General features: G+C 50.4%; 1 protein-coding gene across 2 annotated transcripts; it reads right to left on the bottom strand.

The window, feature by feature from the left end:
- LOC146058250 (uncharacterized) lies at nt 1-27,309 on the bottom strand. Of its 2 annotated transcripts, none has more exons than XM_083170460.1 (12): nt 26,786-27,309; nt 24,213-24,355; nt 23,820-23,981; nt 23,450-23,561; nt 22,959-23,059; nt 22,771-22,843; nt 17,199-17,299; nt 16,968-17,037; nt 16,528-16,628; nt 16,295-16,364; nt 6,673-6,747; nt 1-1,620 (listed from the first exon to the last, which is right to left on the bottom strand). In XM_083170460.1, exons 2-12 carry the CDS (start codon nt 24,330-24,332, stop codon nt 914-916), a joined length of 1,692 nt encoding a protein of 563 aa, XP_083026586.1. In that variant the 5' UTR covers nt 24,333-24,355; nt 26,786-27,309; the 3' UTR covers nt 1-913. The 2 variants fall into 2 exon arrangements, with proteins under 2 accessions (XP_083026586.1, XP_083026587.1); XM_083170461.1 differs by lacking the exon at nt 26,786-27,309 and adding an exon at nt 26,683-26,761.
- Nucleotides 27,310-27,558: the final 249 nt, after the last annotated feature.

Here is a 27,558-nt window from a genome sequence, read left to right as displayed (position 1 = left end):
AATGACAGCTTTCACCTCGTCGTCGGAGCTGAAGTGTTGACCCTTACGGTGCTCTTTCATCTTTGGGAAGAGGTGAAAGTCGCAGGGAGCAAAGTCGGGGCTGTACGATGGGTGTGTCAGAACCTCCCTGAACTGCAGGTGCTGCATCCCTCTTCCAAAAGATGAAAGAGCACCTTAAGGGTCAACATTTCAACTCTGACGACGAGGTGAAAGCTGCCGCTCGGTCCTGCTGTCAACAACAACCACCAGCTTTCTTCTCGGATGGGTTTGCCCGACTCGTCAAGCGTTGGCGCACATGCGTGGAAAGGGATGGGTACTAGGTTGACAAGTGAATAGTGCATTACATAAGGATAAACTGAGTTATCATGTACAAAAAATAAAAAACTTATAGCCATGAAGGTATTACTTTTCAATCCAGCCTTGTAATTTGTAGGTCGTTAAAAATAACCCGGGTTGTTGCTGTGCAGTGTAATTTAGGTCCCGTTCACACTATGGAGGAGGTATCGCTTGGAGACAACATCAGCTCCAAACACTGCCTCACACCCGGACCCCAATGACACGCCGCAGGTCCGCCCCACCTGATGTCAGAGAGCAAAACCTCACAAATGCCCGGTCGCTCCCGGGAAGGACCCTTTTCCAAACCCCAGATACGACCCGGCATTTGCGATGTGAAAGAACTATTAGAGATCCACCTTCACGTAATCAGTTCGCAGTCAGGATCAACTGCGGCAGCCGGCACCTTTCAGTCCAGGATCCTTTGTTTTTTTGGAAACCCGTCCTCGCAAAAATTGCAATCCTGAATGTAATTCATATAAACACGTAACAGTAACACATAGAACAGAGGCAGTTCCCATAACCAATTTCAGATCCTCAAGGTAGTAGGTGGGACATTCGAGTGATGTTTCTATTGTCTCTACACTGTATTGGCGTGAATCTTCCTATGTCGACGAAGATGTGAGCTGTCAGAAAAGGCGCGGCCGCACTGAGAACACACATACGGCTTCTCCCCGGTGTGAGTGCGCCGATGCGTCACAAGGTTGGATCCATTGAGAAAACATTTGCCGCATTCCAAGCACTTAAACGGCTTCTCGCCAGTGTGAACCCGCTGATGCTGGACGAGATTTCTTCTGGCTCTAAAACATTTCCCGCATTCCGGGCACGGGAACGTCTTCTCCCTGGTGTGAGTGCGCTGATGCTGCATAAAGACGTCTATGCTGAAAAAAGTTTTGCTGCATTCTGTGCACTGGATTGGCCTATCCACAGAATGTATCCGCTGGTGCGAGGTGAGGGCAGACTTTCTGGTAAAACATTTCCCGCACTCCTGGCACGAAAATGGCTTCTCCCCGGTGTGAGTCCACTTGTGTGTCAGGAGATGTGACCTTTGATGAAAGGATTTCCCACAGTAATTGCAGTGAAAGGGGTCGTCCTCGGTGTGACATCGCTGGTGGGTGGTAAGAGCCAACATCGAGCTGAAACTCACTCCGCAGTCTGAGCATATATACAGATTACTGGCGCTATGTGTTTGCTGATGGGTGACGAGGGCTGAATGATTAGGGAAACATTGCTGACACTCCGAGCACTGATGCGTCATCTCAGGATAGTGTGAGGAGGCGTGCGGACCTGTTGGGGACAAAAGTACTGAGATAAACCCTCTGTACATCAGCGGATGGGTCGCGTCATCACGTGTGATACACTATGCATACGTATACATAGAGTATATACACCTCGCCATTGGGTTTATACAATATCACATGTGAAAATAGTTTATATTAACCCTGTCATTCCCATGTGAAACTGGCGTCTATTTTAGGGTGTATTAAAAAGCGGGACATATAGACGGATTTTTATAATTAGTTTACGAGTAACCCATCCAGGGGAACCCCTCTGACATCACTTCCTGCTCTATATTACATCACCTCCTGTCTGGGGACTGGTCTGCACCAGGAAACTGTTCCTCCTCCTCCTCCTCCCCTTTATTAAGGACTGCCAGTCCCAGCACCATTATAGCATTTGGGCTGTGAATCAGAGTGATGGAGGCTGTGTGACGCAGTGCTAGATTATGGTGGGCTATGTGATACAGTGTTGGATTGTGGTGGGCTGTGTGATGCAGTGTTGGATTGTGGGGGGCTGTGTGATGCAGTGCTGGATTGTGGGGGGCTGTGTGATGCAGTGCTGGATTGTGGGGGGCTGTGTAATGCAGTGCTGGATTATGGTGGGCTATGTGATACAGTGTTGGATTGTGGTGGGCTGTGTGATACAGTGTTGGATTGTGGTGGGCTGTGTGATACAGTGCTGGACTGTGGTGGGCTGTGTGATACAGCGCTGGATTATGGTGGGCTATGTGATACAGTGCTGGATTGTGGTGGGCTGTGTGATGCAGTGCTGGATTATGGTGGGCTGTGTGATACAGTGCTGGACTGTGGTGGGCTGTGTGATGCAGCGCTGGATTATGGTGGGCTATGTGATACAGTGCTGGATTGTGGTGGGCTGTGTGATGCAGTGCTGGATTATGGTGGGCTGTGTGATACAGTGCTGGACTGTGGTGGGCTGTGTGATGCAGCGCTGGATTATGGTGGGCTGTGCGATGCAGTGCTGGATTGTGGTGTGCTGTGCGATGCAGTGCTGGATTATTGTGGGCTGTGTGATGCAGTGCTGGATTGTGGTAGGCTGTGTGATGCACAGTTGGATTATGCTGGGCTGTGTAATGCAGTGCTGGATAGTGGTGGGCTATGTGACGCAGCGCTGGACTGTGTTGGGCTGTGTGAAGCAGCGTTGGATTATGGTGGGCTGTGTGATGCAGTGCTGGATTGTGGTGCGCTGTGTGATGCAGAGCTGGATTGTGGTGGGCTGTGTGATGCAGCGCTGAATTGTGGTGGGCTGTGTGATGCAGCGCTGGATTGTGGGGGGCTGTGTGATGCAGTGCTGGATTGTGGGGGGCTGTGTAATGCAGTGCTGGATTATGGTGGGCTGTGTGATGCAGTGTTGGATTGTGGGGGCTGTGTGATGCAGTGCTGGATTGTGGGGGGCTGTGTGATGCAGTGCTGGATTGTGGTGGGCTGTGTGATGCAGTGTTGGATTGTGGGGGCAGTATGATGCAGGGCTGGATTGTGATGGGCTGTGTGATACAGTGCTGGATTATGGTGTGCTGTGTGATGCAGCGCTGGATTGTGGTGGGCTGTGTGATGCAGCGCTGGCTTGTGGTGGGCTATGTGATACAGCGCTGGATTGTGGTGGGCTGTGTGATACAGCGCTGGATAGTGGTGGGCTGTGTGATACAGCGCTGGATTGTGGTGGGCTGTGTGATGCAGTGTAAACCTCTGAGGTGGAGGTATTACAAAAAGATTTTGTAGCCGAATGCTATCAAATCCCTGACCCAAGCATCGTGACAAGACCGCCACCACACGTCTTTGAAGACCCGAAGACATGCATCCGTCCTGGAATCCCCCAGATGGGATAGAAGTCTGTCATGCAGAGGGCTTGGTGGAGGCTTTGCCCCATGGTGGGAAGAGGAAGCACCTCTCCAACATCCCCGGGAACCCCGATGTGAGGCAGAACCACTTTTGGAGTGACCACGGAACCTACTGGTCGGGGGAAAGGACTGAAAGGAGGGTGCCTGAAAGGTCTGACGAGGGGGGAGGAGGAGGAGGAGGAGAACGAGCTGTCATTGGTAGAAAATGTGATTTTACCCCCATAGCTTGGGAGATCCATTTGTCAAGTTTGGGCCCGAACAAGACTACTCCATTAAAGGGGAGTGCTTCCACGCCCCTTTGGAATCTGTGTCCGCATGCCATTGCCGGAGCCATAAGGCCCTGTGGGCCAACACAGAGAGAACCGAAATTTGGGCCGCCAAGATGCAGACCTCAGAGGAAGCCGAGGCTTTGCGGATATGTTCCACCAATATTGTTAGGCTATCTGCATCAGGGTTAGTGTAGTGTCGGTAGTGATACAGGCAGACCAAACTCTCTTTACTTTTTTTACCCAACATCCTCCTTGACAGGATGCTGCAATACACCAACAGCCGTATAGATGGACTTATGGGTCGTTTCTGTCAGAGGGGTCTCTTAGAGAAGATGCCCCAGGGACAGGAAGCACTGTCTTTTTAGAAAGACACAAGGCGGATAGGTCCACCATGGGTGGAGTCTCACAACATTTCCTACCCTCCGCAGGTAGATAAAAAACTTGATATTTTTTATCTGGGTGGAGCCAGGCTTTTCACAAATGATCGTCTAATTCCTCAGACAGAGGAAAAAAGAGGATGACTGCTTCTGGCGTTTACCTAATAACGAAAAACGAGGAGGTGCCTGCTCTCCATCCTCAACATTCGAGGCCTGCTTGACCATGTCAATGAGATCTTCCAAACCCTGAGAAAACGGTTCTGGTTCCTCTTGTACAACCTCCACCTCAGTCTCATCACACTTGCCTTCCTCTAAGGCAGGCATATCCCCATCGGAGTCATCCGATTCTACTCTCTGAGAAAACAACCTCTGTTTTTGTAAAAGAGGAAGGGGCGCCTGGGCTGTAGGTTCAGGGGCTAGGCCTCTTGTGAGGCCCTCGACCGCCGAAGCTAAACTAGCTTGCGGTGTCCTAGAGGCATCTCTGTCCTTTTGAGATAACTCAGCAGACAACTTAGACATGACCTCTGTGAGCTGCGAGGCGCAGGCAGGGGAATCCCTTTGGAGCATCAGCTGCACATTTGTCACAGAGCAGAGATCCCTCAGCAGAGGGAGCTAACTTAGTATTACATTTTGTGCAAACCACTTTTTGCAGAGCTTTTAAACTTCCACCTGCCATTATTAATACTTATACACTACACACACACACACACACACACACACACACACACACACACACACACACACACACGTATGTGTAGATAGCCAGAGACAGAATCACTGGTTAGGAGACAGTATAGAAAAGGAGCTGCCACAGGTTGACAACAGCGCTATATGCTGTATATACTGTACACAGGGTGCTATGACGAAAATTTTACATACAGCCTATACTGTTCCCACACCCTCTATACCCCACTATCTGACTCAGCTGAAGCTTTAAAAAAAAAAAAAGAGTGCCAAGGACCGCCGGTTTTTAATGTGACCTGACCCCCTCTAGCAGGGGGGTGGGGGGTACTCACAATTGAGAAGAGATAGGGCACTAAGTGTCCTAGGAAGGCGCCTAGGGGGGAGCTGAGGTGCGTAGTTGCGGTTAGATAATTTGGGGGGTCAGACCCAAACAGGAAAATAAATACAAGAAAAGGAGATAACCGCGCTGTATCTAAACACATGCAACAGGTGGAACAATAACATTGGGAAAATTTATTAAGACATAATTAAAAAATATATAGATTTAAAAAAATATATACGTGTGATTGCCGTAAGGTGTTTTAGTACCATAAATAAGTACACGACTATAGTCACCCAAGGGTCCAGATGGAATTGGTGCCCAATGTCCGTTCCTAGGCTGCTTTCCTTTGTAATTCCCAATAGTTGGGAGCCAATCGGAGGATATTTTGGGGAGAGACTGCGCTCTCCAGCCACAGGGACGCCTGAATAGGGAAGTCCTGTTGTTAGAAGTTTATATCCTGGTGTCAGTATGCCTGAAGGGAGAGAGGAACGCTGGTCCGGTCGCAGCAGTGGCCGCAGATTTGTAATCCAAATGGTGGGTGTCCGTGTCTAAGTTCTCCGTCGCGTTTCGTTCTACAGCTTTTTGAAGCGGTTTGGATGCACGGAACGCTGACCGCCTGAGGTAGGTGCCTCAAACTAACCTCTAAACCACTGCTGTCAAACTCGGGGCCCTCCAGCTGTTGTGGAACAGCAGCACAGGTACAAATACAGGCAGATGATGGACAGGCAGATGGGGGGAAGTGCATGCTGTAGTGTTCATTCTAGCACCCGCCATCTTTGAAAACCCATGCAGTTCCTGTTCCCTGCCTGGGGTGTCGCTGTCTGCTGTAGTGCTTCCCCAGGCAGCAAACAGGAACTACAGGGGTACTCAGAGATGGCAGGTGCTAGAATGAACACTACGCTGGGAGTAAGCCAGGTTAGGTCTGGAATCAGTATCATACAGCGCAGCCAGGCGAGAGGGAGAACGGCGACACCCAGCAGCCCTTAGGTACACTCCACCATAGGAAAGCCCCACACTTCCTCTCCATTACACCCGCTCATGCTCTCACTGCTAATAACTGCTACTCTCATGCTGACCACAGGGCCATAGAACACCACTACTGTCACATGACCATTGCTGTGCGGCAATGTGATATAGGGGTATTGGTCGCTGGGTCGACACTATTAAGGTCGACATACAATGGGTCGACCACTGAAGGTTGACTGGCCTTAAGTCGATACCTGAAAAAAGGTTGACGTGTTTTTCAAGGTTTTTGGACACCGAGAAATTGCACCGCGTCTCCTTGCCATGCTTCGGGCATAGCGCCTCACTACGCTGGGCATGAAATATCAGCACGTCGGCTAAAAAAAACACACGCAAAACACCTATGTCAACTTTTGACTGTCAACCTGATGCGTGTGTCGACCTTTTGACCCCATCGACCTGTCGACTTTTTTCATGAGTCGACATTCAGAGGTCAACCCACACTTTAATAGTGTTGATTTAATGACTTTATACCGATATAGGGCAGTCTGGTATAAGTCACATTATAGGAGAGAGAGCAGCACTGACCTGCACTGGATTCTGGGAGGAATTCCTGCAGCTCCCGATGGTCACCAGCATCCAGCTCTACACCGGCCTCAGCTCCTGTGTATGACAATAAGCAGCCAGTGTTACACACAGACACACGTGTGCAGAGACAGAAGGACAATGGTAATCTAGGTGAGCAGTGACGGGCAGGGTCCTCATCCCTTGTTTTCTGCTCCCAGCTCTAATTCTCGATCCCCATCCCCCACCAGTGACTGATCTGTGTGTAAGTCCATGTCAAAAAAGGATGTTACCCCATTCAGTCTGATGTCATAAAAACAGTGCAAAAATTAGATTTATGTCTTACCTGGTAAATCTCGTTCTTCGAAGACATCAGGGGCCTCAGCGTTACAGTGAGTGGGTAGTGAGAGTGGGAAAGAGCACCAGCACCCTAGAGGTTAAACTTGAACTGCCTCCCAGGCAGCCAGGCTCCTCCCCTCCTTTACCCCGCCTCCAGGCCAGGAAGCTCAGTTTTTTAACAAGCCAAGGCAGGAGACAAGAGAGAAGGAAGAGAAGCACCGCACAGAACACATTCTGAACACATGTTAGTACCCTCAACCGAGGAACAATATAACCTAATCGTATCTTAACCGTAACGGAAGTAAAGCAGGCGCGGCGGGGGATCCCTGTGGCCCCTGATGTCCTCAAAGAAAGAGATTTACCAGGTAAGACATAAATCTCACAGTGGGATGTCCTAAAGCAGCCACCTATGGGTGGGGACGGAGGCCGAGTCCTAGGAAGCAAACGTGTCAAAAGCGCAACAACGCAAGACAGTATTGGCGGACGACCAAGTCGTCGTCCTGCAAATTTGCTCAACTGTAGCACCGCCTCTAACAGCCCAGGACACCCCCACAGACCTAACGGAATGTGCCCGAATCCCCACCGGAACCGAGAGGAAGGCACCCAAATATGTCTGCCAGAGCGAATCCAGCGAGCAGTAGTTTGCGTAGAGGCAGGTCACCCTCTCATCCGAAACCCATATAGTACAAAGAGAGAGAGAGAGTCTGACCAGAGCCACAGCCTAGAACGGCGCACATAGATGCACCACGGCCGGACAACGTCCAAAGAGAACCAAGCCGTAGTAACAACAGACTGTCTAAATGCCGGAACAATAACGTCCTGGTTGAGAAGGGACGGTACGAAGAACCACCCGGTTAGAACGAAAGACCAAGAAAAAAGGACTTACAGGACAGAGCTGACGTGTCAGAGACTCCCCTGGCCAAAGCTATCGCCAACAAGAAAACGATCTTCCAGGCGAGTCAACACAGGTCCACCGACCGCAAGGGCACAAAAAGGTGGGCCCCAAAGCCGACAGGATTAGAGAGATCCCACGAGGCAACCGTGGTAACAAAGGAAGGCTGGATATGCAATACACCCTGCAGGAATGTGCAGACATTCGTCGACAAAGCCACCCGTCGACAGGACAAGATGTACAAGGCCAAAATCTGAACCTTTAAAGATGATTAAAGCATCCCAGCCTCCAGGCCCTTATGCAAGAAGGTCAGAACCCTAGCCAGGCAGTAAGTCCCGGAATCTAAAGCCCAGAGTACGCACCAGGAAAAGTAAGCCCTCCATAAGTGATGGTACACCCCCGTCTAGGAAGGTTTCCTCGCCCTGAGCATGGTGGAGGTCACTCTTGAGTGAAACCCACTGGGTCTTAACCGGGAGGACTCAACAGCCACCCCCGAATAGGAGGGGCTTCTGACAGGGACTGTAGATCCGAAAACCAGATTCATCTGGGCCAAGGTGGAGCAATCAGAATCAAGGTGCCGCCCTCCGGCTTCAGCTTGCGAGTCATTCGCAAGAGGAATAAAAGTTGCGGAAAGGCGCCATCAGTGTGGACGGCCACGGAGTGGACAGGGCATCTACCAGGCAAGCCCCCCTCTGGGTCGCAAGACCTGGGCCCGCACAGTGGCGGTTTGTGGGTATGGCGAGAGGTCATCAAGGCCACCTCCGTTAGGCCCCACCTTTGTACCCACATCTGAAACACCTCCCGATGGAGGGTCAAGTCGTCGGCATCCAGGGTCTGACAGCCGTGGAAGACCTCCACCCAATTCAGGACTCCCAGGATAAAGATCGCTGAAAGAGCAGGGATCATCCCTGAAAGATGTGGGATGCTTCCGCCATAGCGGGCTGACAGCGAGTGCCACCCTGGTGGTTAACTTAAGCCACCCTTGTCGCAATGTCCGACTGAAACTGCACCGGGCGACCCCTATGTCAGGGTTCCACCAGGCGGAGAGCTGGTCCTCCAGAGTGGTCCAGATACCCTGGAATGACTTCTGACAAGTGAGGCTAGCCTCCGTGGCAAGGAGTGTCCACATGTGGATCCCGAAAGGCCATCCCAGTAGTGAGGTCCGTCCCGAGGCCACGCGGAAAGGGATATAGGTGCTGTTGGAAAGCAGGTGAACTTCTGGGGCCGGATATTGTGGTAGGGTCCCAACCCCCTGTAGAGAATCCTCCCCTGTAGAGAGCAGGAATGGAACTGAGCCTATTCTACCAATGCAAGGGCCGACAACACAAACCGCAGGGTACCCCATGCAGGCATGCAGACACACCCGCCAGGGGGAGAAGAGATGACTGATCCTGGACTGTAGAGCAGATGGCAATCCCCCAGCTGCCAAACAGTATCTAATGGCTCTGGCCCGAATAAGAAGGAACCCTCAAAGGGTTTTTGAGTTCGGGCCTTCCAAGAGTGCAGACACCCGTATGCGTGTGCAGCCATGCCGATGGTGACACTCTGGAGCTGAGTGGCATAATTTCCAGAACTGCCACTCCCATGGTAAAGTGTCCCCTGATGCTCAATACAAGGCAGCAGGGTTTCCTCAGACACCCCTTATGCAGTGGTGAGAGGAATTGCTCATGCAACTAAGGCCGTAGCCACCCAAGCAAATGCCTGGGGCAGGAGTGCGTCAACCTTAGGGACAGTCTCCACGGGGACTCTGTCCTCCTGTGGATGGAGGTAAAAAGGAAGGGAAACCGCTTATGGCAAGCTAAACTTCCAGTTAGGCATCTCCCAACGGGTGACCTGTGAAGTTTACTGATTTACGGAATAAACCGAGAGTACACCTAGGGAATTTCCCAAAGGTGTAGGCAGCTCAGCAGGGTAATTTTGCACAAGGGACCTCTTAGACAGCTGAGACCAAGGCCGGCACCTCAAGAAGAGGAGCTGGCTTCACCTTATCACAGGTCCCCAATCAACAATACCGTCGTCGACGGCCCCCTCTAGACAATCCTAATCCTAGGTGTCCTCATTTCTGTCTCGGCGGGACGCCTATATGGTGCAGCTAACATGGGTAAAAGCTATGCACAGTACCCAGTAAGCTTGTATTAAGCCCATATTGCAATGACATAGGCAGGCAGTGTATATGGTGCAGATAACAGCATACCTCTGTGTACTAGGCAAATATTGCTTGTACTAGTGACGTAGATATTTAGCCTATATGGTACTGGTAATACAGACAAGGAGAGATAGTGTGAAAGCTATACGCAGCACACAGTAATCTTGTACTATGTAAATATTGCAATATAGGCAGGCAGCCTATATGGTACAGCTAACACAGCGTACGTCTGACAAGCAGAGTCATACAATGCAGTGATATAGACCAGCGGCCTATATGTTATAGCCAACACAGTATACGTCTGACAGGCAGTGATAGTGTTAAAGCTATATACAGTACACAGGAAGCTTGTATTAGACATACATTGCAGTGAAATAGACAGGTAGCCTATATGGTACAGCAAAAGGCCCATACACACTAGAACAGAGGTTCTCAAACTGTGGGTCCCGACCACCTCAGCATGGGGTCACAACTCCATGTTGCTGGCCATCAGACTAATGTGTTTGTTGAGGGGGGACGGGATAACTCATTAAGTAAACACCCACTGCTTCCCTCTTCTATTCCCTCCTCCCCCTTTTTCATCCCCTCCTTACCCACTGCCTCCCTGTCACAATAGCGGCCACTTCACTTCACTGACCACACATTCTGTGGTATCTTGCTGGGGTCCTGTAATAATATTTGTCTGACGGGGTCCCAGAGCAAATAGTTTGAGAACCCCTGCACTAGAAGATTTTCATTTCAAAAGACTTTGGCAAAATCTTTGATACCCGTCACCAAAGTAGTGCATACACACTGAGCTATTTTCCCCAAAGAGCAAAAGATTTTGAGGAGGCGAAATACTTTGCTGAAAATCTTTCATTAAAAGGCTATTTACATAATGGGCGGGGTTTGAATTCCAAGGGCGGGAGCAGAGGCCATTGTATTTAGTGCATTTCTGTTCTTGGGGCCTGATTCAGAACTAAACGCTGGGCTGCGTATATTCGAAGCCCAGCGATCAGGTAAAACCCACCCTACGCTGCCAGCTAGGGTTTTCTTGATCTTTGCCAGGGGCTTCATGCTCTTTGCCAGGGGAAGTTACTCTGTGCCCTGCACTCCGTGGTAAAGGAGACAGCCAGGGAATAGCGGTGGGAAACCCAGATGTCTGAGAACAGGTCTTTCCGTCCGTGTCGCGGCTATTTGAAATGATGTGTCAGCTCGTGACTCGCAAGCCAATAGAAGCTCGCGGCCTGGCAGCGCCTGATTGGTTGCCGGGCCGCTAACTCCGATTGGCTCAGGAGTCGCGAGCAAGCGCATCTTTTGAAATAGCCGTGCCACAGACGGATGGACCTGCTCTGAGACAGCCGGGTATATATTACTGGCTAACAAATTCAGTAAATAATCATTGGTGGGCAGTGGTGCCAGTGATATATACATTGCTGGCACGTGCCAGCAATGTATATATTACTAGCTTATGAATATCATTGGTGCCCAGTGGTGCCAGTAATATATACATTGCTGGCACAGGCCAGCAATGTATATATTACTGGCTTAAAAAGGAAAACATTGGTGCCATTAATATATACATTGCTGGCACATGCCAGCATTGTATATATTACTGGCTTAAGAATCTCATTGGTGCCCAGTGGTGTCATTAATATATATACATTGCTGGCACATGGGGGGGGGGGCGGGGCGTCAGCCTGTCAGTGTGGCCGGGCGGCAGAGCTGCCTGGGACCCAGGATGACAAGTGCAGCAGACGGCGGGGGAGCAGGGCTCTGCACTGCATCATCCAGCCGCAGCAGCAGCAGTCTGAGCGGGGCGGCGCGGACCAATCCTGCAGGGTGAGTATATGACAGGCGAGGGAGCGGGGGGGAGGGAGCGGGGGGGAGGCAGCGGGGCGGTCTGCCGGGCTGAAAGTGGTTAATCTTTCAGCCTTGGAGTGTACACACATAGCGATGATGGATGAAAAAACATCCATCGTAAAACCAGCAGATGAAGCACTTTCCTAGCGATGATGCAGGAGCGCGCATCATCGCTAGTCGGCAATCTATGGGGCATACACACTGGGTGATTTTCACCCGAAAATCGCTCAAAACTTCTGTTTTGACCGATTTTCAGCTGAAAATCGTCAAGTGTCTATGGGCCTTAACACAGTATACTTCCAACAGTATTCAATGTTTTTTGAGAGTCTGGCTCACCGCTCACTGTTCTGTGTCCCTGTGATCTCGCTAAAGTGCTCTCCACTTTTTCTTATCTCCTCATTTCTGACTTCCTCAGTATTCAACGTGTGGCCAGCTCGCCGGCCCCTTTTGCGAACTTAGCATAATTATGCGAGTTGAAATGGGAGAGCTGTAACTGGAGACATCTGTTATCTCCTGCTCTCCACGTGAGCTGGTCAGACTGGGATATTCTCAGCAGCGTGTTCCTCACATTTGTGGACTTGTATTTTTTTTTACAAAGGTTTAGAAAGGTAAATGTTTTGTTCAGTATTTATTTTACAACAAATGGCTGTGTGACTATTTTAATTGGGTTTGTGCAGACGGGTGTATTTGGCCTTTATCCTTGTGTTGTGCTTTTAGCATTTTTTCTTTGCCCTGTGTTTTTATTTAATTTATTTTATAATTGTTAGCGTGTTTAAAAGCCTGTTTGGGGGTTAGGTGAGGAAGAAGAGAGGAAGCATGGGAAATTACTAGGAGCATTCCAAAATGATTTCTTATTGGTTACCATTAAAATAACTTATTAAATTCCAAATAAATTAATATAGAAGTACAGCATTATGGCACTTGCAATAAATACATTAGAGTACATTTATTTTAATTTATAAGCCATAAAAAACAAAAAAAATAACAACTTTAACAAAGATAGCCCTACAGTTCACCTAAAAAAGATGCCGAGGGAAAAATGGAGAACATCTCTAAAAAAAGAAATCAGCAGGACTCGCAATTTGTGCATTGAATACACTTTTGGAGAGAGACACTAAAATCCCCATTGAACAGACATTGCGAACACCGGGGAGAAGTGCAGGGTGAACTGAGTTAGCTTCGCAAAATATTTTTGGAGAAGCAACAGAGCTGAATACAGGGAAGCACAAAATAGGAGAGAAAAGTTCACCACTCTCCAAAAAACATGCACACTCACCGTTATTTACGGCGACATAGGAGCATTGAATATGTATGGCAGTTGCAACCTTGCACTGAGCTAGCAGCAGCAATAGCTGACTGGGGCTTGAACTCTGTCTGTAGCTGACTCCTGTTTTTGAGGAGTGGTACCCCCTGTACCAGGTGTCCGGCACTGAAAGAGTGGAACACCAGACTGGCTAGTAAGCGCTCTGTGTCCCTCCACACATGCTGACGCATGCTAGCAGAATGCAATGCAATAATGGCACAATGGCTCTTGCAGCAACAAAGGCTGGCTGGAGCCCGGTACTGTACAGTGTCCCGCAGGAGGGGTACGGGGGGGACTTGCCTAAGTGACCTGGCCGTGGAGGAGTGGAACTCCGGGTGGCTGTGAGCTCCCCCGTGTCCCTTCTCACATGTAGCAGGCAGGCAGGAAGGGATATCAGTGGCGGGAACTCTGCCTACTGTCCCCGGGTGGAGAGGATGATGTGGGGGGAGCCTTCACCCCCGCTGACAATTGGCCCCCAGGGAGGTGTCCACATGGGGTAAAATGGCGGGGATCCGGTGCGCACTGGGCGGCCCCGCTTACCTGGCGCCGCTACCCACAAACCGTTTCCCTGGTGGTCCAGTGGAAGCGGGTGTCAGCCTAGTCGGCGCCCCCCCCCCCCCCGCCGAACTTCTGCAGCCGCAATGCCCCCGCAAGTGCGATGGTGCACGCTCCCATCGGGGAGCGCGTTACCTTGTCAGGTCCCCGGCATCCGGTGGCGGCTGTGGCTCCCCAGTGCCCGGGGGGCGCTGCAGGTCCCCACCCACGAGTGGCAATGCAGCTCCGGACCCGGATGATGGAGCCAGCAGCACAGGGGTCTGCTCAGATGCCCGGCGCTGCTGCTCTGTCACTGACAGCAGTCAGTGTAAAAGAAAAGTAAAAAATGTAATATAAAAATGAAGTAAGGCTGCAAAAATAGCAGCCCCTCTGGTAGGTGCATCTGGCTCCTGCCAGCACCCGAAAAAAAACTGAGCTTAGGGAGGAGGGGAGGAGCCCGGCTGCCTGGAAGGCAGATCAAGTTTAACCTCTAGGGTGCTGGTGCTCTCTCCCACTCTCACTACTCACTGTAAAACTGTGGCCCCTGATTTCTCCCGAAGGAAATAGTGACCTTTGCTGGGAGGGGTGTGGTATAGAGTTCCGACAGTCGGGATCCCGACAGTCATTATCCTGACTGGCCAGACCCAGTGAGCGCAACAAAGCCCCTTGCGGGCTACGCTTGCCACCTATTCTATTCTCCCTCTATGGGGGTCGAATAGCTGGTGGCCGTCGGGGCCCCGTGTGTCAGGGTTTTGACAGTCGGGATCCAGACATCGGGTAAATTACTGTTGGTACCCTGTCCGGCACCCCCCCCCCCCCCCCCCCTCAGGTAACTCCTTATATAGTTACTATCCCATAATATGATCAGACCCCCGACAGTCACACTTATGTGCGGCCCATTTCTGGTACCCAGCGTCTCTCAGACCCGGCATATACTGTACTGCAACATAATCATCCCCATATATTACATCCTGCGCCTGCTGGGTCACAGTGGGGGGGTTTATCCTGTGGATTGGGGATATTGCTACAGCCGTCTATATTGTAATCATTGCCGGAAATCCCAGTAGCAGAACCTCTGTGCGTATCACCTGTATGACACTACTGTCTGTATGTCAGCCTCTCTCACCTGATCTGATCTCAGCAGCATAGACCTCTGTGCGTATCACCTGTGTGACACTACCGTCTGTACGTCAGCCTCTCACCTGATCTGATCCCTGCAGCATAGACCTCTGTGCGTATCACCTGTATGACACTACCGTCTGTATGTCAGCCTCTCTCACCTGATCTGATGTCAGCAGCATAGACCTCTGTGCGTATCACCTGTATGACACTACCGTCTGTATGTCAGCCTCTCTCACCTGATCTGATACCAGCAGCATAGACCTCAGTGCGTATCACCTGTGTGACACTACCGTCTGTACGTCAGCCTCTCTCACCTGATCTGATCTCAGCAGCATAGACCTCAGTGCGTATCACCTGTATGACACTACCGTCTGTATGTCAGCCTCTCTCACCTGATCTGATCTCAGCAGCATAGACCTCAGTGCGTATCACCTGTATGACACTACCGTCTGTGTGTCAGCCTCTCTCACCTGATCTGATCTCAGCAGCATAGATGTCTGTGCGTATCACCTGTATGACACTACCGTCTGTATGTCAGCCTCTCTCACCTGATCTGATCTCAGCAGCATAAACCTCTGTGCGTATCACCTGTATGACACTACCGTCTGTATGTCAGCCTCTCTCACCTGATCCCAGCAGCATAGACCTCTGTGCGTATCACCTGTATGACACTACTGTCTGTACGTCAGCCTCTCTCACCTGATCTGATCCCAGCAGCATAGACCTCTGTGCGTATCACCTGTATGACACTACCGTCTGTATGTCAGCCTCTCTCACCTGATCCCAGCAGCATAGACCTCTGTGCGTATCACCTGTATGACACTACCGTCTGTATGTCAGCCTCTCTCACCTGATCCCAGCAGCATAGACCTCTGTGCGTATCACCTGTATGATACTACTGTCTGTATGTCAGCCTCTCTCACCTGATCTGATCCCAGCAGCATAGACCTCTGTGCGTATCACCTGTATGACACTACTGTCTGTATGTCAGCCTCTCTCACCTGATCTGATCTCAGCAGCATAGACCTCTGTGCGTATCACCTGTATGACACTACCGTCTGTATGTCAGCCTCTCTCACCTGATCTGATCTCAGCAGCATAGACCTCTGTGCGTATCACCTGTATGACACTACCGTCTGTGTGTTAGCCTCTCTCACCTGATCTGATCTCAGCAGCATAGACCTCTGTGCGTATCACCTGTATGACACTACCGTCTGTACACCAGCCTCTCTCACCTGATCTGATCTCAGCAGCATAGACCTCTGTGTGTATCACCTGTATGACACTACTGTCTGTACGTCAGCCTCTCTCACCTGATCTGATCCCAGCACATAGTCCTCTGTGCGTATCACCTGTATGACACTACTGTCTGTATGTCAGCCTCTCTCACCTGATCTGATCCCAGCAGCATAGACCTCTGTGTGTATCACCTGTATGACACTACTGTCTGTAAGTCAGACTCTCTCACCTGATCTGATCTCAGCAGGGACGTCCTCTTCTTTACATTGCTTGTAACATATCCCATCTCCTGGTACAGCCTGTCATACAAGAACATGTGTCACATACGTGTACCATCCACACGTTACCTAGGATATGTCTATAGGGCACACACAGGGCGGGGACACAGGAATAACACAATATCCTGCACTGTGAGACATGTGAGGAAGCAGAGCTGGGAGAGGTCAGACCGGGTTCCTCTACCTGATAATCCTGGCTGATCATCCTGTTTTCTTCTCCCATACACCCCGGAGTATAGAGAGGGGTCTCATATGGGTCTGCGGGATGTGTAGGATTACACCCACCTGTGGGGAAGGGGCACACACATGTATCTGTATAAATGGTAATGTAAAAGAACTCAGCCGACACAAACACATTATAGTGACGGATATGGCGGAGTAACATAGAACCAAAGTCATGCAAATAAAAACCACCGTATCCCGACTCCCGGCTAATGGTCCGTTCTCCTGCAGCGCCGCAGTCACCACCGACCGGGAAACACAGACTGTTATACTTACTGTGATGGGACCAGGGAACGGTCAGGGATGACATATACGTAATGTAACATATACCCCACATTCCCAGTAATATACATATCCCCCCATACAGCAATATTGTACCCCCAGAGCGTCTGCGTCTCTCACCTGGGCTGATCTCAGCAGGAACGGCCTCTTCCTTACACTGCTGGTGATAGATCACGGGTCCCAGCTCAGCCTGTCATACAAGGACATGTGTCACATATGTGTCCCACCCACACGTTACACGGGACATCACTATAGGACTCACACACAGGGCGGGGACATGGGAATAACACAATATCCTGCACTGTGAGAAGCCGATGTACAAGGAGGAGAGGTCAGAGCAGGTTCCTCTACCTGATATTCCTGTGTCACTGTCCTGTTCTCTTCCTCTATACAGCCCGGAGAGTACAGAGGGGTCTCACAGGGGTCTGCGGGATTTCTAACGCTGCGCCCACCTGCGGGGAATGGGTACAGAGCATTACATTACAGTAGGTATAGTTATTCTATATACAGCCCGGAGAGTACAGAGGGGTCTCACAGGGGTCTGCGGGATTTCTATTGCTGCGTCCACCTGCGGGGAATGGGTACAGAGCATTACATTACAGTAGGTATAGTTATTCTATATACAGCCCGGAGAGTACAGAGGGGTCTCACAGGGGTCTGCGGGATTTCTAGCGCTGCGCCCACCTGCAGGGAATGGGTACAGAGCATTACATTACAGTAGGTATAGTTATTCTATATACAGCCCGGAGAGTACAGAGGGGTCTCACAGGGGTCTGCGGGATTTCTAGCGCTGCACCCACCTGCAGGGAATGGGTACAGAGCATTACATTACAGTAGGTATAGTTATTCTATATACAGCCCGGAGAGTACAGAGGGGTCTCACAGGGGTCTGCGGGATTTCTAGCGCTGCGCCCACCTGCAGGGAATGGGTACAGAGCATTACATTACAGTAGGTATAGTTATTCTATATACAGCCCGGAGAGTACAGAGGGGTCTCACAGGGGTCTGCGGGATTTCTAGCGCTGCGCCCACCTGCAGGGAATGGGTACAGAGCATTACATTACAGTAGGTATAGTTATTCTATGTATAGCCCAGAGAGTACAGAGGGGTCTCACAGGGGTCTGCGGGATTTCTAGTGCTGCACCCACCTGCGGGGAATGGGTACAGAGCATTACATTACAGTAGGTATAGTTATTCTATATACAGTCCGGAGAGTACAGAGGGGTCTCACAGGGGTCTGCGGGATTTCTAGCGCTGCGCCCACCTGCGAGGAATGGGTACAGAGCATTACATTACAGTAGGTATAGTTATTCTATATACAGCCCGGAGAGTACAGAGGGGTCTCACAGGGGTCTGCGGGATTTCTAGCGCTGCGCCCACCTGCGGGGAATGGGTACAGAGCATTACATTACAGTAGGTATAGTTATTCTATGTACAGCCCGGAGAGTACAGAGGGGTCTCACAGGGGTCTGCAGGATTTCTAGCGCTGCGCCCACCTGCAGGGAATGGGTACAGAGCATTACATTACAGTAGGTATAGTTATTCTATGTACAGCCAGGAAAGTACAGAGGGGTCTCACAGGGGTCTGCGGGATTTCTAGCACTGCGCCCACCTGCGGGGAATGGGTACAGAGCATTACATTACAGCAGGTATAATTATTCTATATACAGCTCGGAGAAAACAGAGGGGTCTCACAGGGGTCTGCGGGATTTCTAGCGCTGCGCCCACCTGCGGGGAATGGGTACAGAGCATTACATTACAGTAGGTATAGTTATTCTATATACAGCCCGGAGAGTACAGAGGGGTCTCACAGGGGTCTGCGGGATTTCTAGCACTGCGCCCACCTGCAGGGAATGGGTACAGAGCATTACATTACAGTAGGTATAGTTATTCTATGTACAGCCCGGAGAGTACAGAGGGGTCTCACAGGGGTCTGCGGGATTTCTAGCGCTGCGCCCACCTGCGGGGAATGGGTACAGAGCATTACATTACAGTAGGTATAGTTATTCTATATACAGCCCGGAGAGTACAGAGGGGTCTCACAGGGGTCTGCGGGATTTCTAGCGCTGCGCCCACCTGCGGGGAATGGGTACAGAGCATTACATTACAGTAGGTATAGTTATTCTATAGCTGGTGCTGCCATGCAAGATAGCCCCAAACATGTACATGTATCATGCAACAATCACGTGCTATAAGGACATGGCCCCTAACCCAAACTATACAGGGTTATATATCCCCTTACCATCAGGCCCAGCACTAACTGCACCACATTCACTGACAGGAATTAGGCTCCTCCCCTTCTCAGGCCCAGCACTGACTATACTACATACACTGACAGGAATTAGGCTCCTCCCCTTCCCAGGCCCAGCACTTACTACAATACATACACTGACAGGAATTAGGCTCCTCCCCCTCCTCAGGCCCAGCACTGACTATACTACATACACTGACAGGAATTAGGCTCCTCCCCTTCTCAGGCCCAGCACTGACTACAATACATACACTGACAAGAATTAGGCTCCTCCCCTTCTCAGGCCCAGCACTGACTACAATACATACACTGACAGGAATTAGGCTCCTCCCCCTCCTCAGGCCCAGCACTGACTATACTACATACACTGACAGGAATTAGGCTCCTCCCCTTCTCAGGTCCAGCACTGACGATACTACATACACTGACAGGAATTCAGCTCCTCCCCTACCCAGCACTGACTACACTACATACACTGGCAGGAATTAGGCTCCTCCCCTCCCCAGCACTGACTACACTACATACACTGACAGGAATTAGGCTCCTCCCCAGCACTGACTACAATACATACACAGACAGGAATTAGGCTCCTCCCCTCCCCAGCACTGACTACAATACATACACAGGCAGGAATTAGGCTCCTCCCCTCCCTAGCACTGACTACACTACATACACTGACAGGAATTAGGCTCCTCCCCTCCTCAGGCCCAGCACTGACACTACATACACTGACAGGAATAAGGCTCCTCCCCTCCCCAGCACTGACTACACTGCATTCACTGACAGGAATTAGGCTCCTCCCCGCCCCAGCACTGACTACACTACATACACTGACAGGAATTAGGCTCCTCCCCTCCTCAGGCCCAGCACTGACTACACTACATACACTGACAGGAATTAGGCTCCTCCCCTCCCCAGCACTGACTACACTACATACACTGACAGGAATTAGGCTCCTCCCCTCCCCAGCACTGACTACACTACATACACTCACAGGAATTAGGCTCCTCCCTTCCCCAGCACTGACTACACTACATACACTCACAGGAAATAGGCTCCTCCCTTCCCCAGCACTGACTACACTACATACACTCACAGGAATTAGGCTCCTCCCCTCCTCAGGCCCAGCACTGACTAAACTACATACACTCACAGGAATTAGGCTCCTCCCTTCCCCAGCACTGACTACACTACATACACTCACAGGAATTAGGCTCCTCCCTTCCCCAGCACTGACTACACTACATACACTCACAGGAATTAGGCTCCTCCCCTCCTCAGGCCCAGCACTGACTACACTACATACACTGGCAGGAATTAGGCTCCTCCCCTCCCCAGCACTGAATACTCTACATACACTGACAGGAATTAGGCTCCTCCCCTCCCCAGCACTGACTACACTACATACACTCACAGGAATTAGGCTCCTCCCCTCCTCAGGCCCAGCACTGACTACACTACATACAGTGACAGGAATTAGGCCCCTCCCCTCCTCAGGCCCAGCACTAACTACACTACATACACTAACAGGAATTAGGCTCCTCCCCTCCCCAGCACTGACTACACTACATACACTGACAGAAATTAGGCTCCTCCCCTCCCCAGCACTGACTACACTACATACACTGACAGGAATTAGGCTCCTCCCCAGCACTGACTACAATACATACACAGACAGGAATTAGGCTCCTCCCCTCCCCAGCACTGACTACAATACATACACAGGCAGGAATTAGGCTCCTCCCCTCCCTAGCACTGACTACACTACATACACTGACAGGAATTAGGATCCTCCCTTCCCCGGCACTGATGACACTACATACCCTGACAGGAATTAGGCTCCTCCCCTCCTCAGGCCCAGCACTGACACTACATACACTGACAGGAATAAGGCTCCTCCCCTCCCCAGCACTGACTACACTGCATACACTGACAGGAATTAGGCTCCTCCCCGCCCCAGCACTGACTACACTACATACACTGACAGGAATTAGGCTCCTCCCCTCCCCAGCACTGACTACACTACATACACTCACAGGAATTAGGCTCCTCCCTTCCCCAGCACTGACTACACTACATACACTCACAGGAATTAGGCTCCTCCCTTCCCCAGCACTGACTACACTACATACACTCACAGGAATTAGGCTCCTCCCCTCCTCAGGCCCAGCACTGACTAAACTACATACACTCACAGGAATTAGGCTCCTCCCTTCCCCAGCACTGACTACACTACATACACTCACAGGAATTAGGCTCCTCCCTTCCCCAGCACTGACTACACTACATACACTCACAGGAATTAGGCTCCTCCCCTCCTCAGGCCCAGCACTGACTACACTACATACACTGGCAGGAATTAGGCTCCTCCCCTCCCCAGCACTGAATACTCTACATACACTGACAGGAATTAGGCTCCTCCCCTCCCCAGCACTGACTACACTACATACACTCACAGGAATTAGGCTCCTCCCCTCCTCAGACCCAGCACTGACTACACTACATACAGTGACAGGAATTAGGCCCCTCCCCTCCTCAGGCCCAGCACTAACTACACTACATACACTAACAGGAATTAGGCTCCTCCCCTCCCCAGCACTGACTACACTACATACACTGACAGGAATTAGGCTCCTCCCCTCCCCAGCACTGACTACACTACATACAATGACAGGAATTAGGCTCCTCCCCTCCCCAGCACTGACTACACTACATACACTGACAGGAATTAGGCTCCTCCCCTCCTCAGGCCCAGCACTGACTACACTACATACAGTGACAGGAATTAGGCCCCTCCCCTCCTCAGGCCCAGCACTAACTACACTACATACACTAACAGGAATTAGGCTCCTCCCCTCCCCAGCACTGACTACACTACATACACTGACAGGAATTAGGCTCCTCCCCTCCCCAGCACTGACTACACTACATACAATGACAGGAATTAGGCTCCTCCCCTCCCCAGCACTGACTACACTACATACACTGACAGGAATTAGGCTCCTCCCCTCCTCAGGCCCAGCACTGACTACACTACATACACTGACAGGAATTAGGCTGCAGCGGTACAATGTCTCCTGTCAGAGCTGAGTGAGGAAGCTGACTGAGGTCACCCATCACCTGCCACCTTAGCAGGCTGTGCTCTTATGTGTTCCAGCCCTGTGACAGGTAACCACCATAGCTGCGGAGTGCTATCTCATGCAAAAGGCTGCCCACCATTATGGCAGTGCCCGGGTCATCCAAACGGAGGCCTGACTGCATGAGGAATGTGTATGGCAGTATGAGGTGATGCCCAGCACCTATTTCCCCTTCCCAGCACACAGTCACCACCTGTAACACTGGCAGCAGTTAATGATACACAGGGGTAGATGTATGAAGCAGTGATAAGGGAGGAGAAGTGATCAAGTGCCTGGTACTTTATAACCGGCCTGACTGATCCTTTTTAAACCCAGCCTGTAACTTAACAGTCAGGAGCTGATTGGCCGGTGATAAAGTACCAGGCACTTTATCACTTCTCCTCTAGTATCACTGCTTCATACATCTACCCCACAGTATCATAATCAGTAACATAATAACGCAATGCTGCTATAGCTGTACATGCAATTTTCCTTTACTTATCCAATGTGTAATGCAATGTATCAGTCATGTGACCCAATCGCGCTGCTGTCTCACCTGAGCTGCTGGGATCAGGGATCGGCTGCTCTTCCTTACACTGCGGGTGATACATCCTGTGTCCCGGCTCATCCTGTCATACAAGGACAGAGATATTATTACACCGAGCGTCTATACCAGAAGGATACACAGGATAAGGATATGACAGTAACATAATACAGAAGAGATAATGTAGCCAGTCCCGCTACCTGATCATCCTCTATGAGAATACAGTCCTCTTCCTTTATATGATGCCGGGAATACAGAGGGGTCTCACATCGTCCTGGGGGGCTTCCAGAGCTACACTCACCTGCGGGGAGAACAGACAATGACAGCCATATAGCAATGCTTAGTAATAACAGCAGCACATATCACTGCACAGGACCTGTCACTAGGTGTCGGGAGTAACAGCCCTGCACCGTTACGTGTATCTGGGTGGGATGTCACCTCCCGAGGGTCATCATGACCAGTGACACTGGGGGAAGAAGGTGTCATCCAACCTTCCACCAGCCCCAACATCCGATAGACGGTGGTCAGATGTCAGCTGGAATTGGCAGTCGCTTTGGAGCCATATGCAAAGTGATGGAGGCCAATTAGGGCCAATCTGCCGCATTCAGTAACAGCCAATCACCCGGGAGAGGGGCGGAGAGAAGTGACTGGATGGTGCAGGAGACACACCCCCTGACAGACATCCTCTTACCCACTGAGTCAGGCAGCTGCGGAGGGTCCATTACATCGTCCTTGTGTCCGCCTGAATAGTCCCACTCTGTCACAGAGAACGAGACCTCCATATCCTTACACTTCCCAGGCACCTGCAGCATAGGAGAGCTGGTTACATGACTTACCCCCACACCTAGGATTATTGTGTAATACATTCCCCTGCAGGGCACTATGGGAGACGATGGGTCAGGGATTATAGAGTTCGCCCTGACCAATCACCAGGGGTCCAGTGATATCAGTATTGTTACACTATAGTTCAACATAAATCAGTGACCAAACAAATCCCTTATACAGTAGATTTATTATCTAACAACAAAAAAGCAGCGTTCTTCTGTCTCACTGTGAAATACCTCAGCAGGTGTCAGGACACTCCCATCACGGTTCCACTTCTCTTTTGGTGCATGAGGCGGAGCCTCTGTGTTTGGGCTCTGGGTGCGGCTGCTTCTGTCTGGCATAGCGGGGGTGCTGACGTTGGTCACCTGGTCTCCTGACCTTCTCACAACAATGAAATCCTAAGAGAGCACCAATATGTAAGACACCGCCCTATGTATATAATACAGTAATCTCCTCACACACAGTAATCCCAGCTGTATATAGGCGGGATAGCAGCTCTGCACCATCTCTGTGTAACAAAGGCTGTGCTGTATATATGGCTGTAACCAAAAGAGGCAGGAGACACACACAGAGGGCATCTGCCTGCTCATACCCACAATTCCTGGCGGCCACTGCTCAGCGCCTCTCACCTCTCTGGTCAGCAGACAGATAATCTCCATGGTGAGGCTCAGCAGCTTGTCTATGATCAGGTCTTTGTTCCTGTCAGTCAGTAGCGAGTGCCGGATATGTTCCAGGACCAGGACCTCCATGGTTGGTCTTCAGGTGACGTCTCCTGAGGGAAGGGAATACAATGTCAGCTCCATATAGGTCATTTGCTGCCATAGTCTCTGCCACATAGAGGAAGTCGCATCGCTCATCTACTCTGGGGACAGAAGACATCAGTGTCAGTCAGTTACTGCACTATACGCCATCTGTGATGTGGGAATTACGGGATTTCCCAGCAGCCCTATAGAGAATATGCCAACTGTAATGCCCCCTATAGATAATATTCCACCGAAATGCACCCTATCGATAATATGCCACACTGTAATGCCCCCTATATATAATATTCCACTGTAATGCCCCTATATATAATATTCCACCATAATGCCCCCTAAATATAATATACCCATCTGTAATGCCCCCTATAGGTAACATGCCAAACTGTAAATCCCTCTATAGATAATAGGCCACACTGTTATGTCCCCTATAGATAACATGGCACACTGTAGTGCCCCCTATAGATAACATGCCACACTGTAATGCCCCCTATAGATAACATGCCACACTGTTATGCCCCCAATAATAAAATGCCACACTCTAATGCCCCCTATAGATAACATGCCACACTCTAATGCCCCCTATAGATAACATGCTAGTGTTCATTCTAGCACCCACCATATTTGAAAACCAATGCAGTTCCTCTTCCCTGCCTGGGGTGTCGCTGTCTGCTGTGGTTTTTCTAGCACAGGTCTGGTTTGCATATCAGTGCTGATATAAAGACCACACTGTGTTAGAAGCACTACAGCAGACAGCGACACCCCAGGCAGGCAAGAGGAACTGCATGAGTTTTCAAATATGGCGGGTGCTAGAATGAACACTAACATGCCACACTGTTATGCCCTCTATAGATAATATGCCACACTGTTATGCCCCCTATAGATAATATACCACATTGTAATGCTCCTATAGATAATATGCCACATTGTAATGCCCCCTATAGATAACATGCCACACTGTAATGCCTCCCTATAGATAATACGGCACACTGTAGTGCCCCCTATAGATAATACGGCACACTGTAGTGCCCCCTATAGATAACATGTCACACTGTAATGCCCCCTATAGATAACATGCCACACTGTAATGCCCCTTATAGATAATATGACACACTGTTATGCCCCCTATAGATAATATGCCACATTGTAATGCCCCCTATAGATAACATGCCACACCGTAATGCCCCCTATAGAGAACATGCCACACTGTAATACCATCAACTAGTAATACACCACACTGTAATAACGCTTACAGATAATAACCTTAGGGTTACCACCTTTTCCCCTTTAATTCCGGACACATATTAATTACACAGGTTCTGTGGCTGGCAGACTTCAAGACTCCATTACACTGAACCTGTGTAATTAATATGTGTCCGGAATTAAAGGGGAAAGGTGGTAACCCTAAATAACCTACTCAGTAATGACACCAATAGATAACATGCCACACTGGCACTATATATAACCCCCAGCAGCGTATAATGCCTGCACCTGAATGGAATGAGGGGTATAATGCCTGCACCTGCACAGGATGAGGAGGTATAATGTCAGCACGTGCACAGGGTGAGGATGTATAATGTCAGCACGTGCACAGGATGAGGAGGTATAATGTCAGCACGTGCACAGGATGAGGAGGTATAATGTCAGCACGTGCACAGGATGAGGAGGTATAATGTCAGCAAGTGCACAGGATGAGGAGGTATAATGTCAGCACGTGCACAGGATGAGGAGGTATAATGTCAGCACGTGCACAGGATGAGGAGGTAGAATGTCAGCACGTGCACAGGATGAGGAGGTATAATGCCTGCACCTGCCCTGGATGAGGAGGTATAATGTCAGCACGTGCACTGGATGAGGAGGTATAATGCCCGAACCTACACAGGACGAGGGGTATAATGCCTGCACCTGCACAGGCTGAGTGGTATAATGTCAGCACGTGACACAAGATGAGGGGTATAATGCCTGCACCTGCACAGGATGAGGAGGTATAATGTCAGCACGTGACACAGGATGAGGGGTAGAATGCCTGCACCTGCCCTGGATGAGGGGTATAATGCCTGCACCTACACAGGCTGAGGGGTATAATGCCGGCACCTGCACAGGATGAGGGGTATAATGCCGGCACCTGCACAGGATGAGGGGTATAATGCCTGTACCTGCACAGGATGAGGGGTATAATGCCTGCACCTGCACAGGATGAGGGGTATAATGCCTGTACCTGCACAGGATGAGGGGTATAGCCCTGCACCTGCCCAGGATGAGGGGTATAATGCCGGCACCTACACAGGCTGAAGGGTATAATGCCTGCACCTGCACAGGATGAGGGGTATAATGCCTGTACCTGCACAGGCTGAGTGGGTATAATGCCGGCACCTGCACAGGATGAGGGGATGAGGCCCAGCCCTGTGTGCTCCCTACATAATAACAATAACAGCAGCTCATACCTCACCCTGCCGCAACCCGGGAGACAAGAATATTGTACAATGAACACTAGATACCCTAGAGTCTAAGCGCCCTGTAAGGGGACATATGCGGCGGCGGCCATCTTTCTAAAGACCGTGACTTAGTACAGAACATAGCAAATGTACCAAACAAAATGGCCGCCGCCGTTACTGGTGCGTCTAGTAAAAGAATGTTTGAATCTATGCGCTTCATTGAGAGGACCCGGATGTGACATCAGGTGAGGGCGGACGTTGGTCTTTACCATGCCCAATCTCTAGTTTTTTTTAGTTAGGCCCATGTTATTAAATCATTCCGCAATCCGCATGATACATCTCCCCCTTACTGCTGATGCTCCCAATGCGCCCAGAGGAGTCCTGCATAATATCACACTCATATGTCCCCATAATATCATACCCCGGCTCCAACATCTGAAGGGCAGAAATCGGTAAACATTCAGTAAGGGGGCGTGACCTCATGGGAAGAAGGCGTGGCATCACAAATACCACACACTGTAATGCCCATTACACATAAGGCCACACACCATAATGCCCATTACACATTGTTCCACACACCATGACACCCATTACATATTTGACACATAAGTGCAGCTTATCTACATGCTCATAGCCTGATGCCAGGGACTTTACAATGCTCGATGTCAGGGGCTTCATGTTTGTTGCCAAGGGGGAATACATGCTTGTTGCCAATGGGGAATGAAGGGGGAGTGAATTGCTTATTGCCAAGGGAGGGTTATGTGCTCATTGCAGAGGGGGAG

This window comes from Crinia signifera, chromosome 2, assembly GCF_055691185.1.
Source record: "Crinia signifera chromosome 2, ASM5569118v1, whole genome shotgun sequence".
NCBI classification, from domain to species: domain Eukaryota; kingdom Metazoa; phylum Chordata; class Amphibia; order Anura; family Myobatrachidae; genus Crinia; species Crinia signifera.
Note: the sequence above shows the minus strand (reverse complement) of the source record. Positions and strands in the feature narration are given on the sequence as shown.

Coding starts and splice junctions, on each gene's coding strand:
- LOC146058250 (XM_083170460.1), bottom strand. CDS start 24,332: ATGGAGGTCCTGGTCCTGGAACATATCCGGCACTCGCTACTGACTGAC. Junction 23,562..23,819: donor GTGTCCTGACACCTGCTGAG/GTATTTCACAGT, acceptor CCTATGCTGCAG/GTGCCTGGGAAGTGTAAGGA. Junction 1,621..6,672: donor CCTCCCAGAATCCAGTGCAG/GTCAGTGCTGCT, acceptor TGTCCCCAACAG/GTCCGCACGCCTCCTCACAC.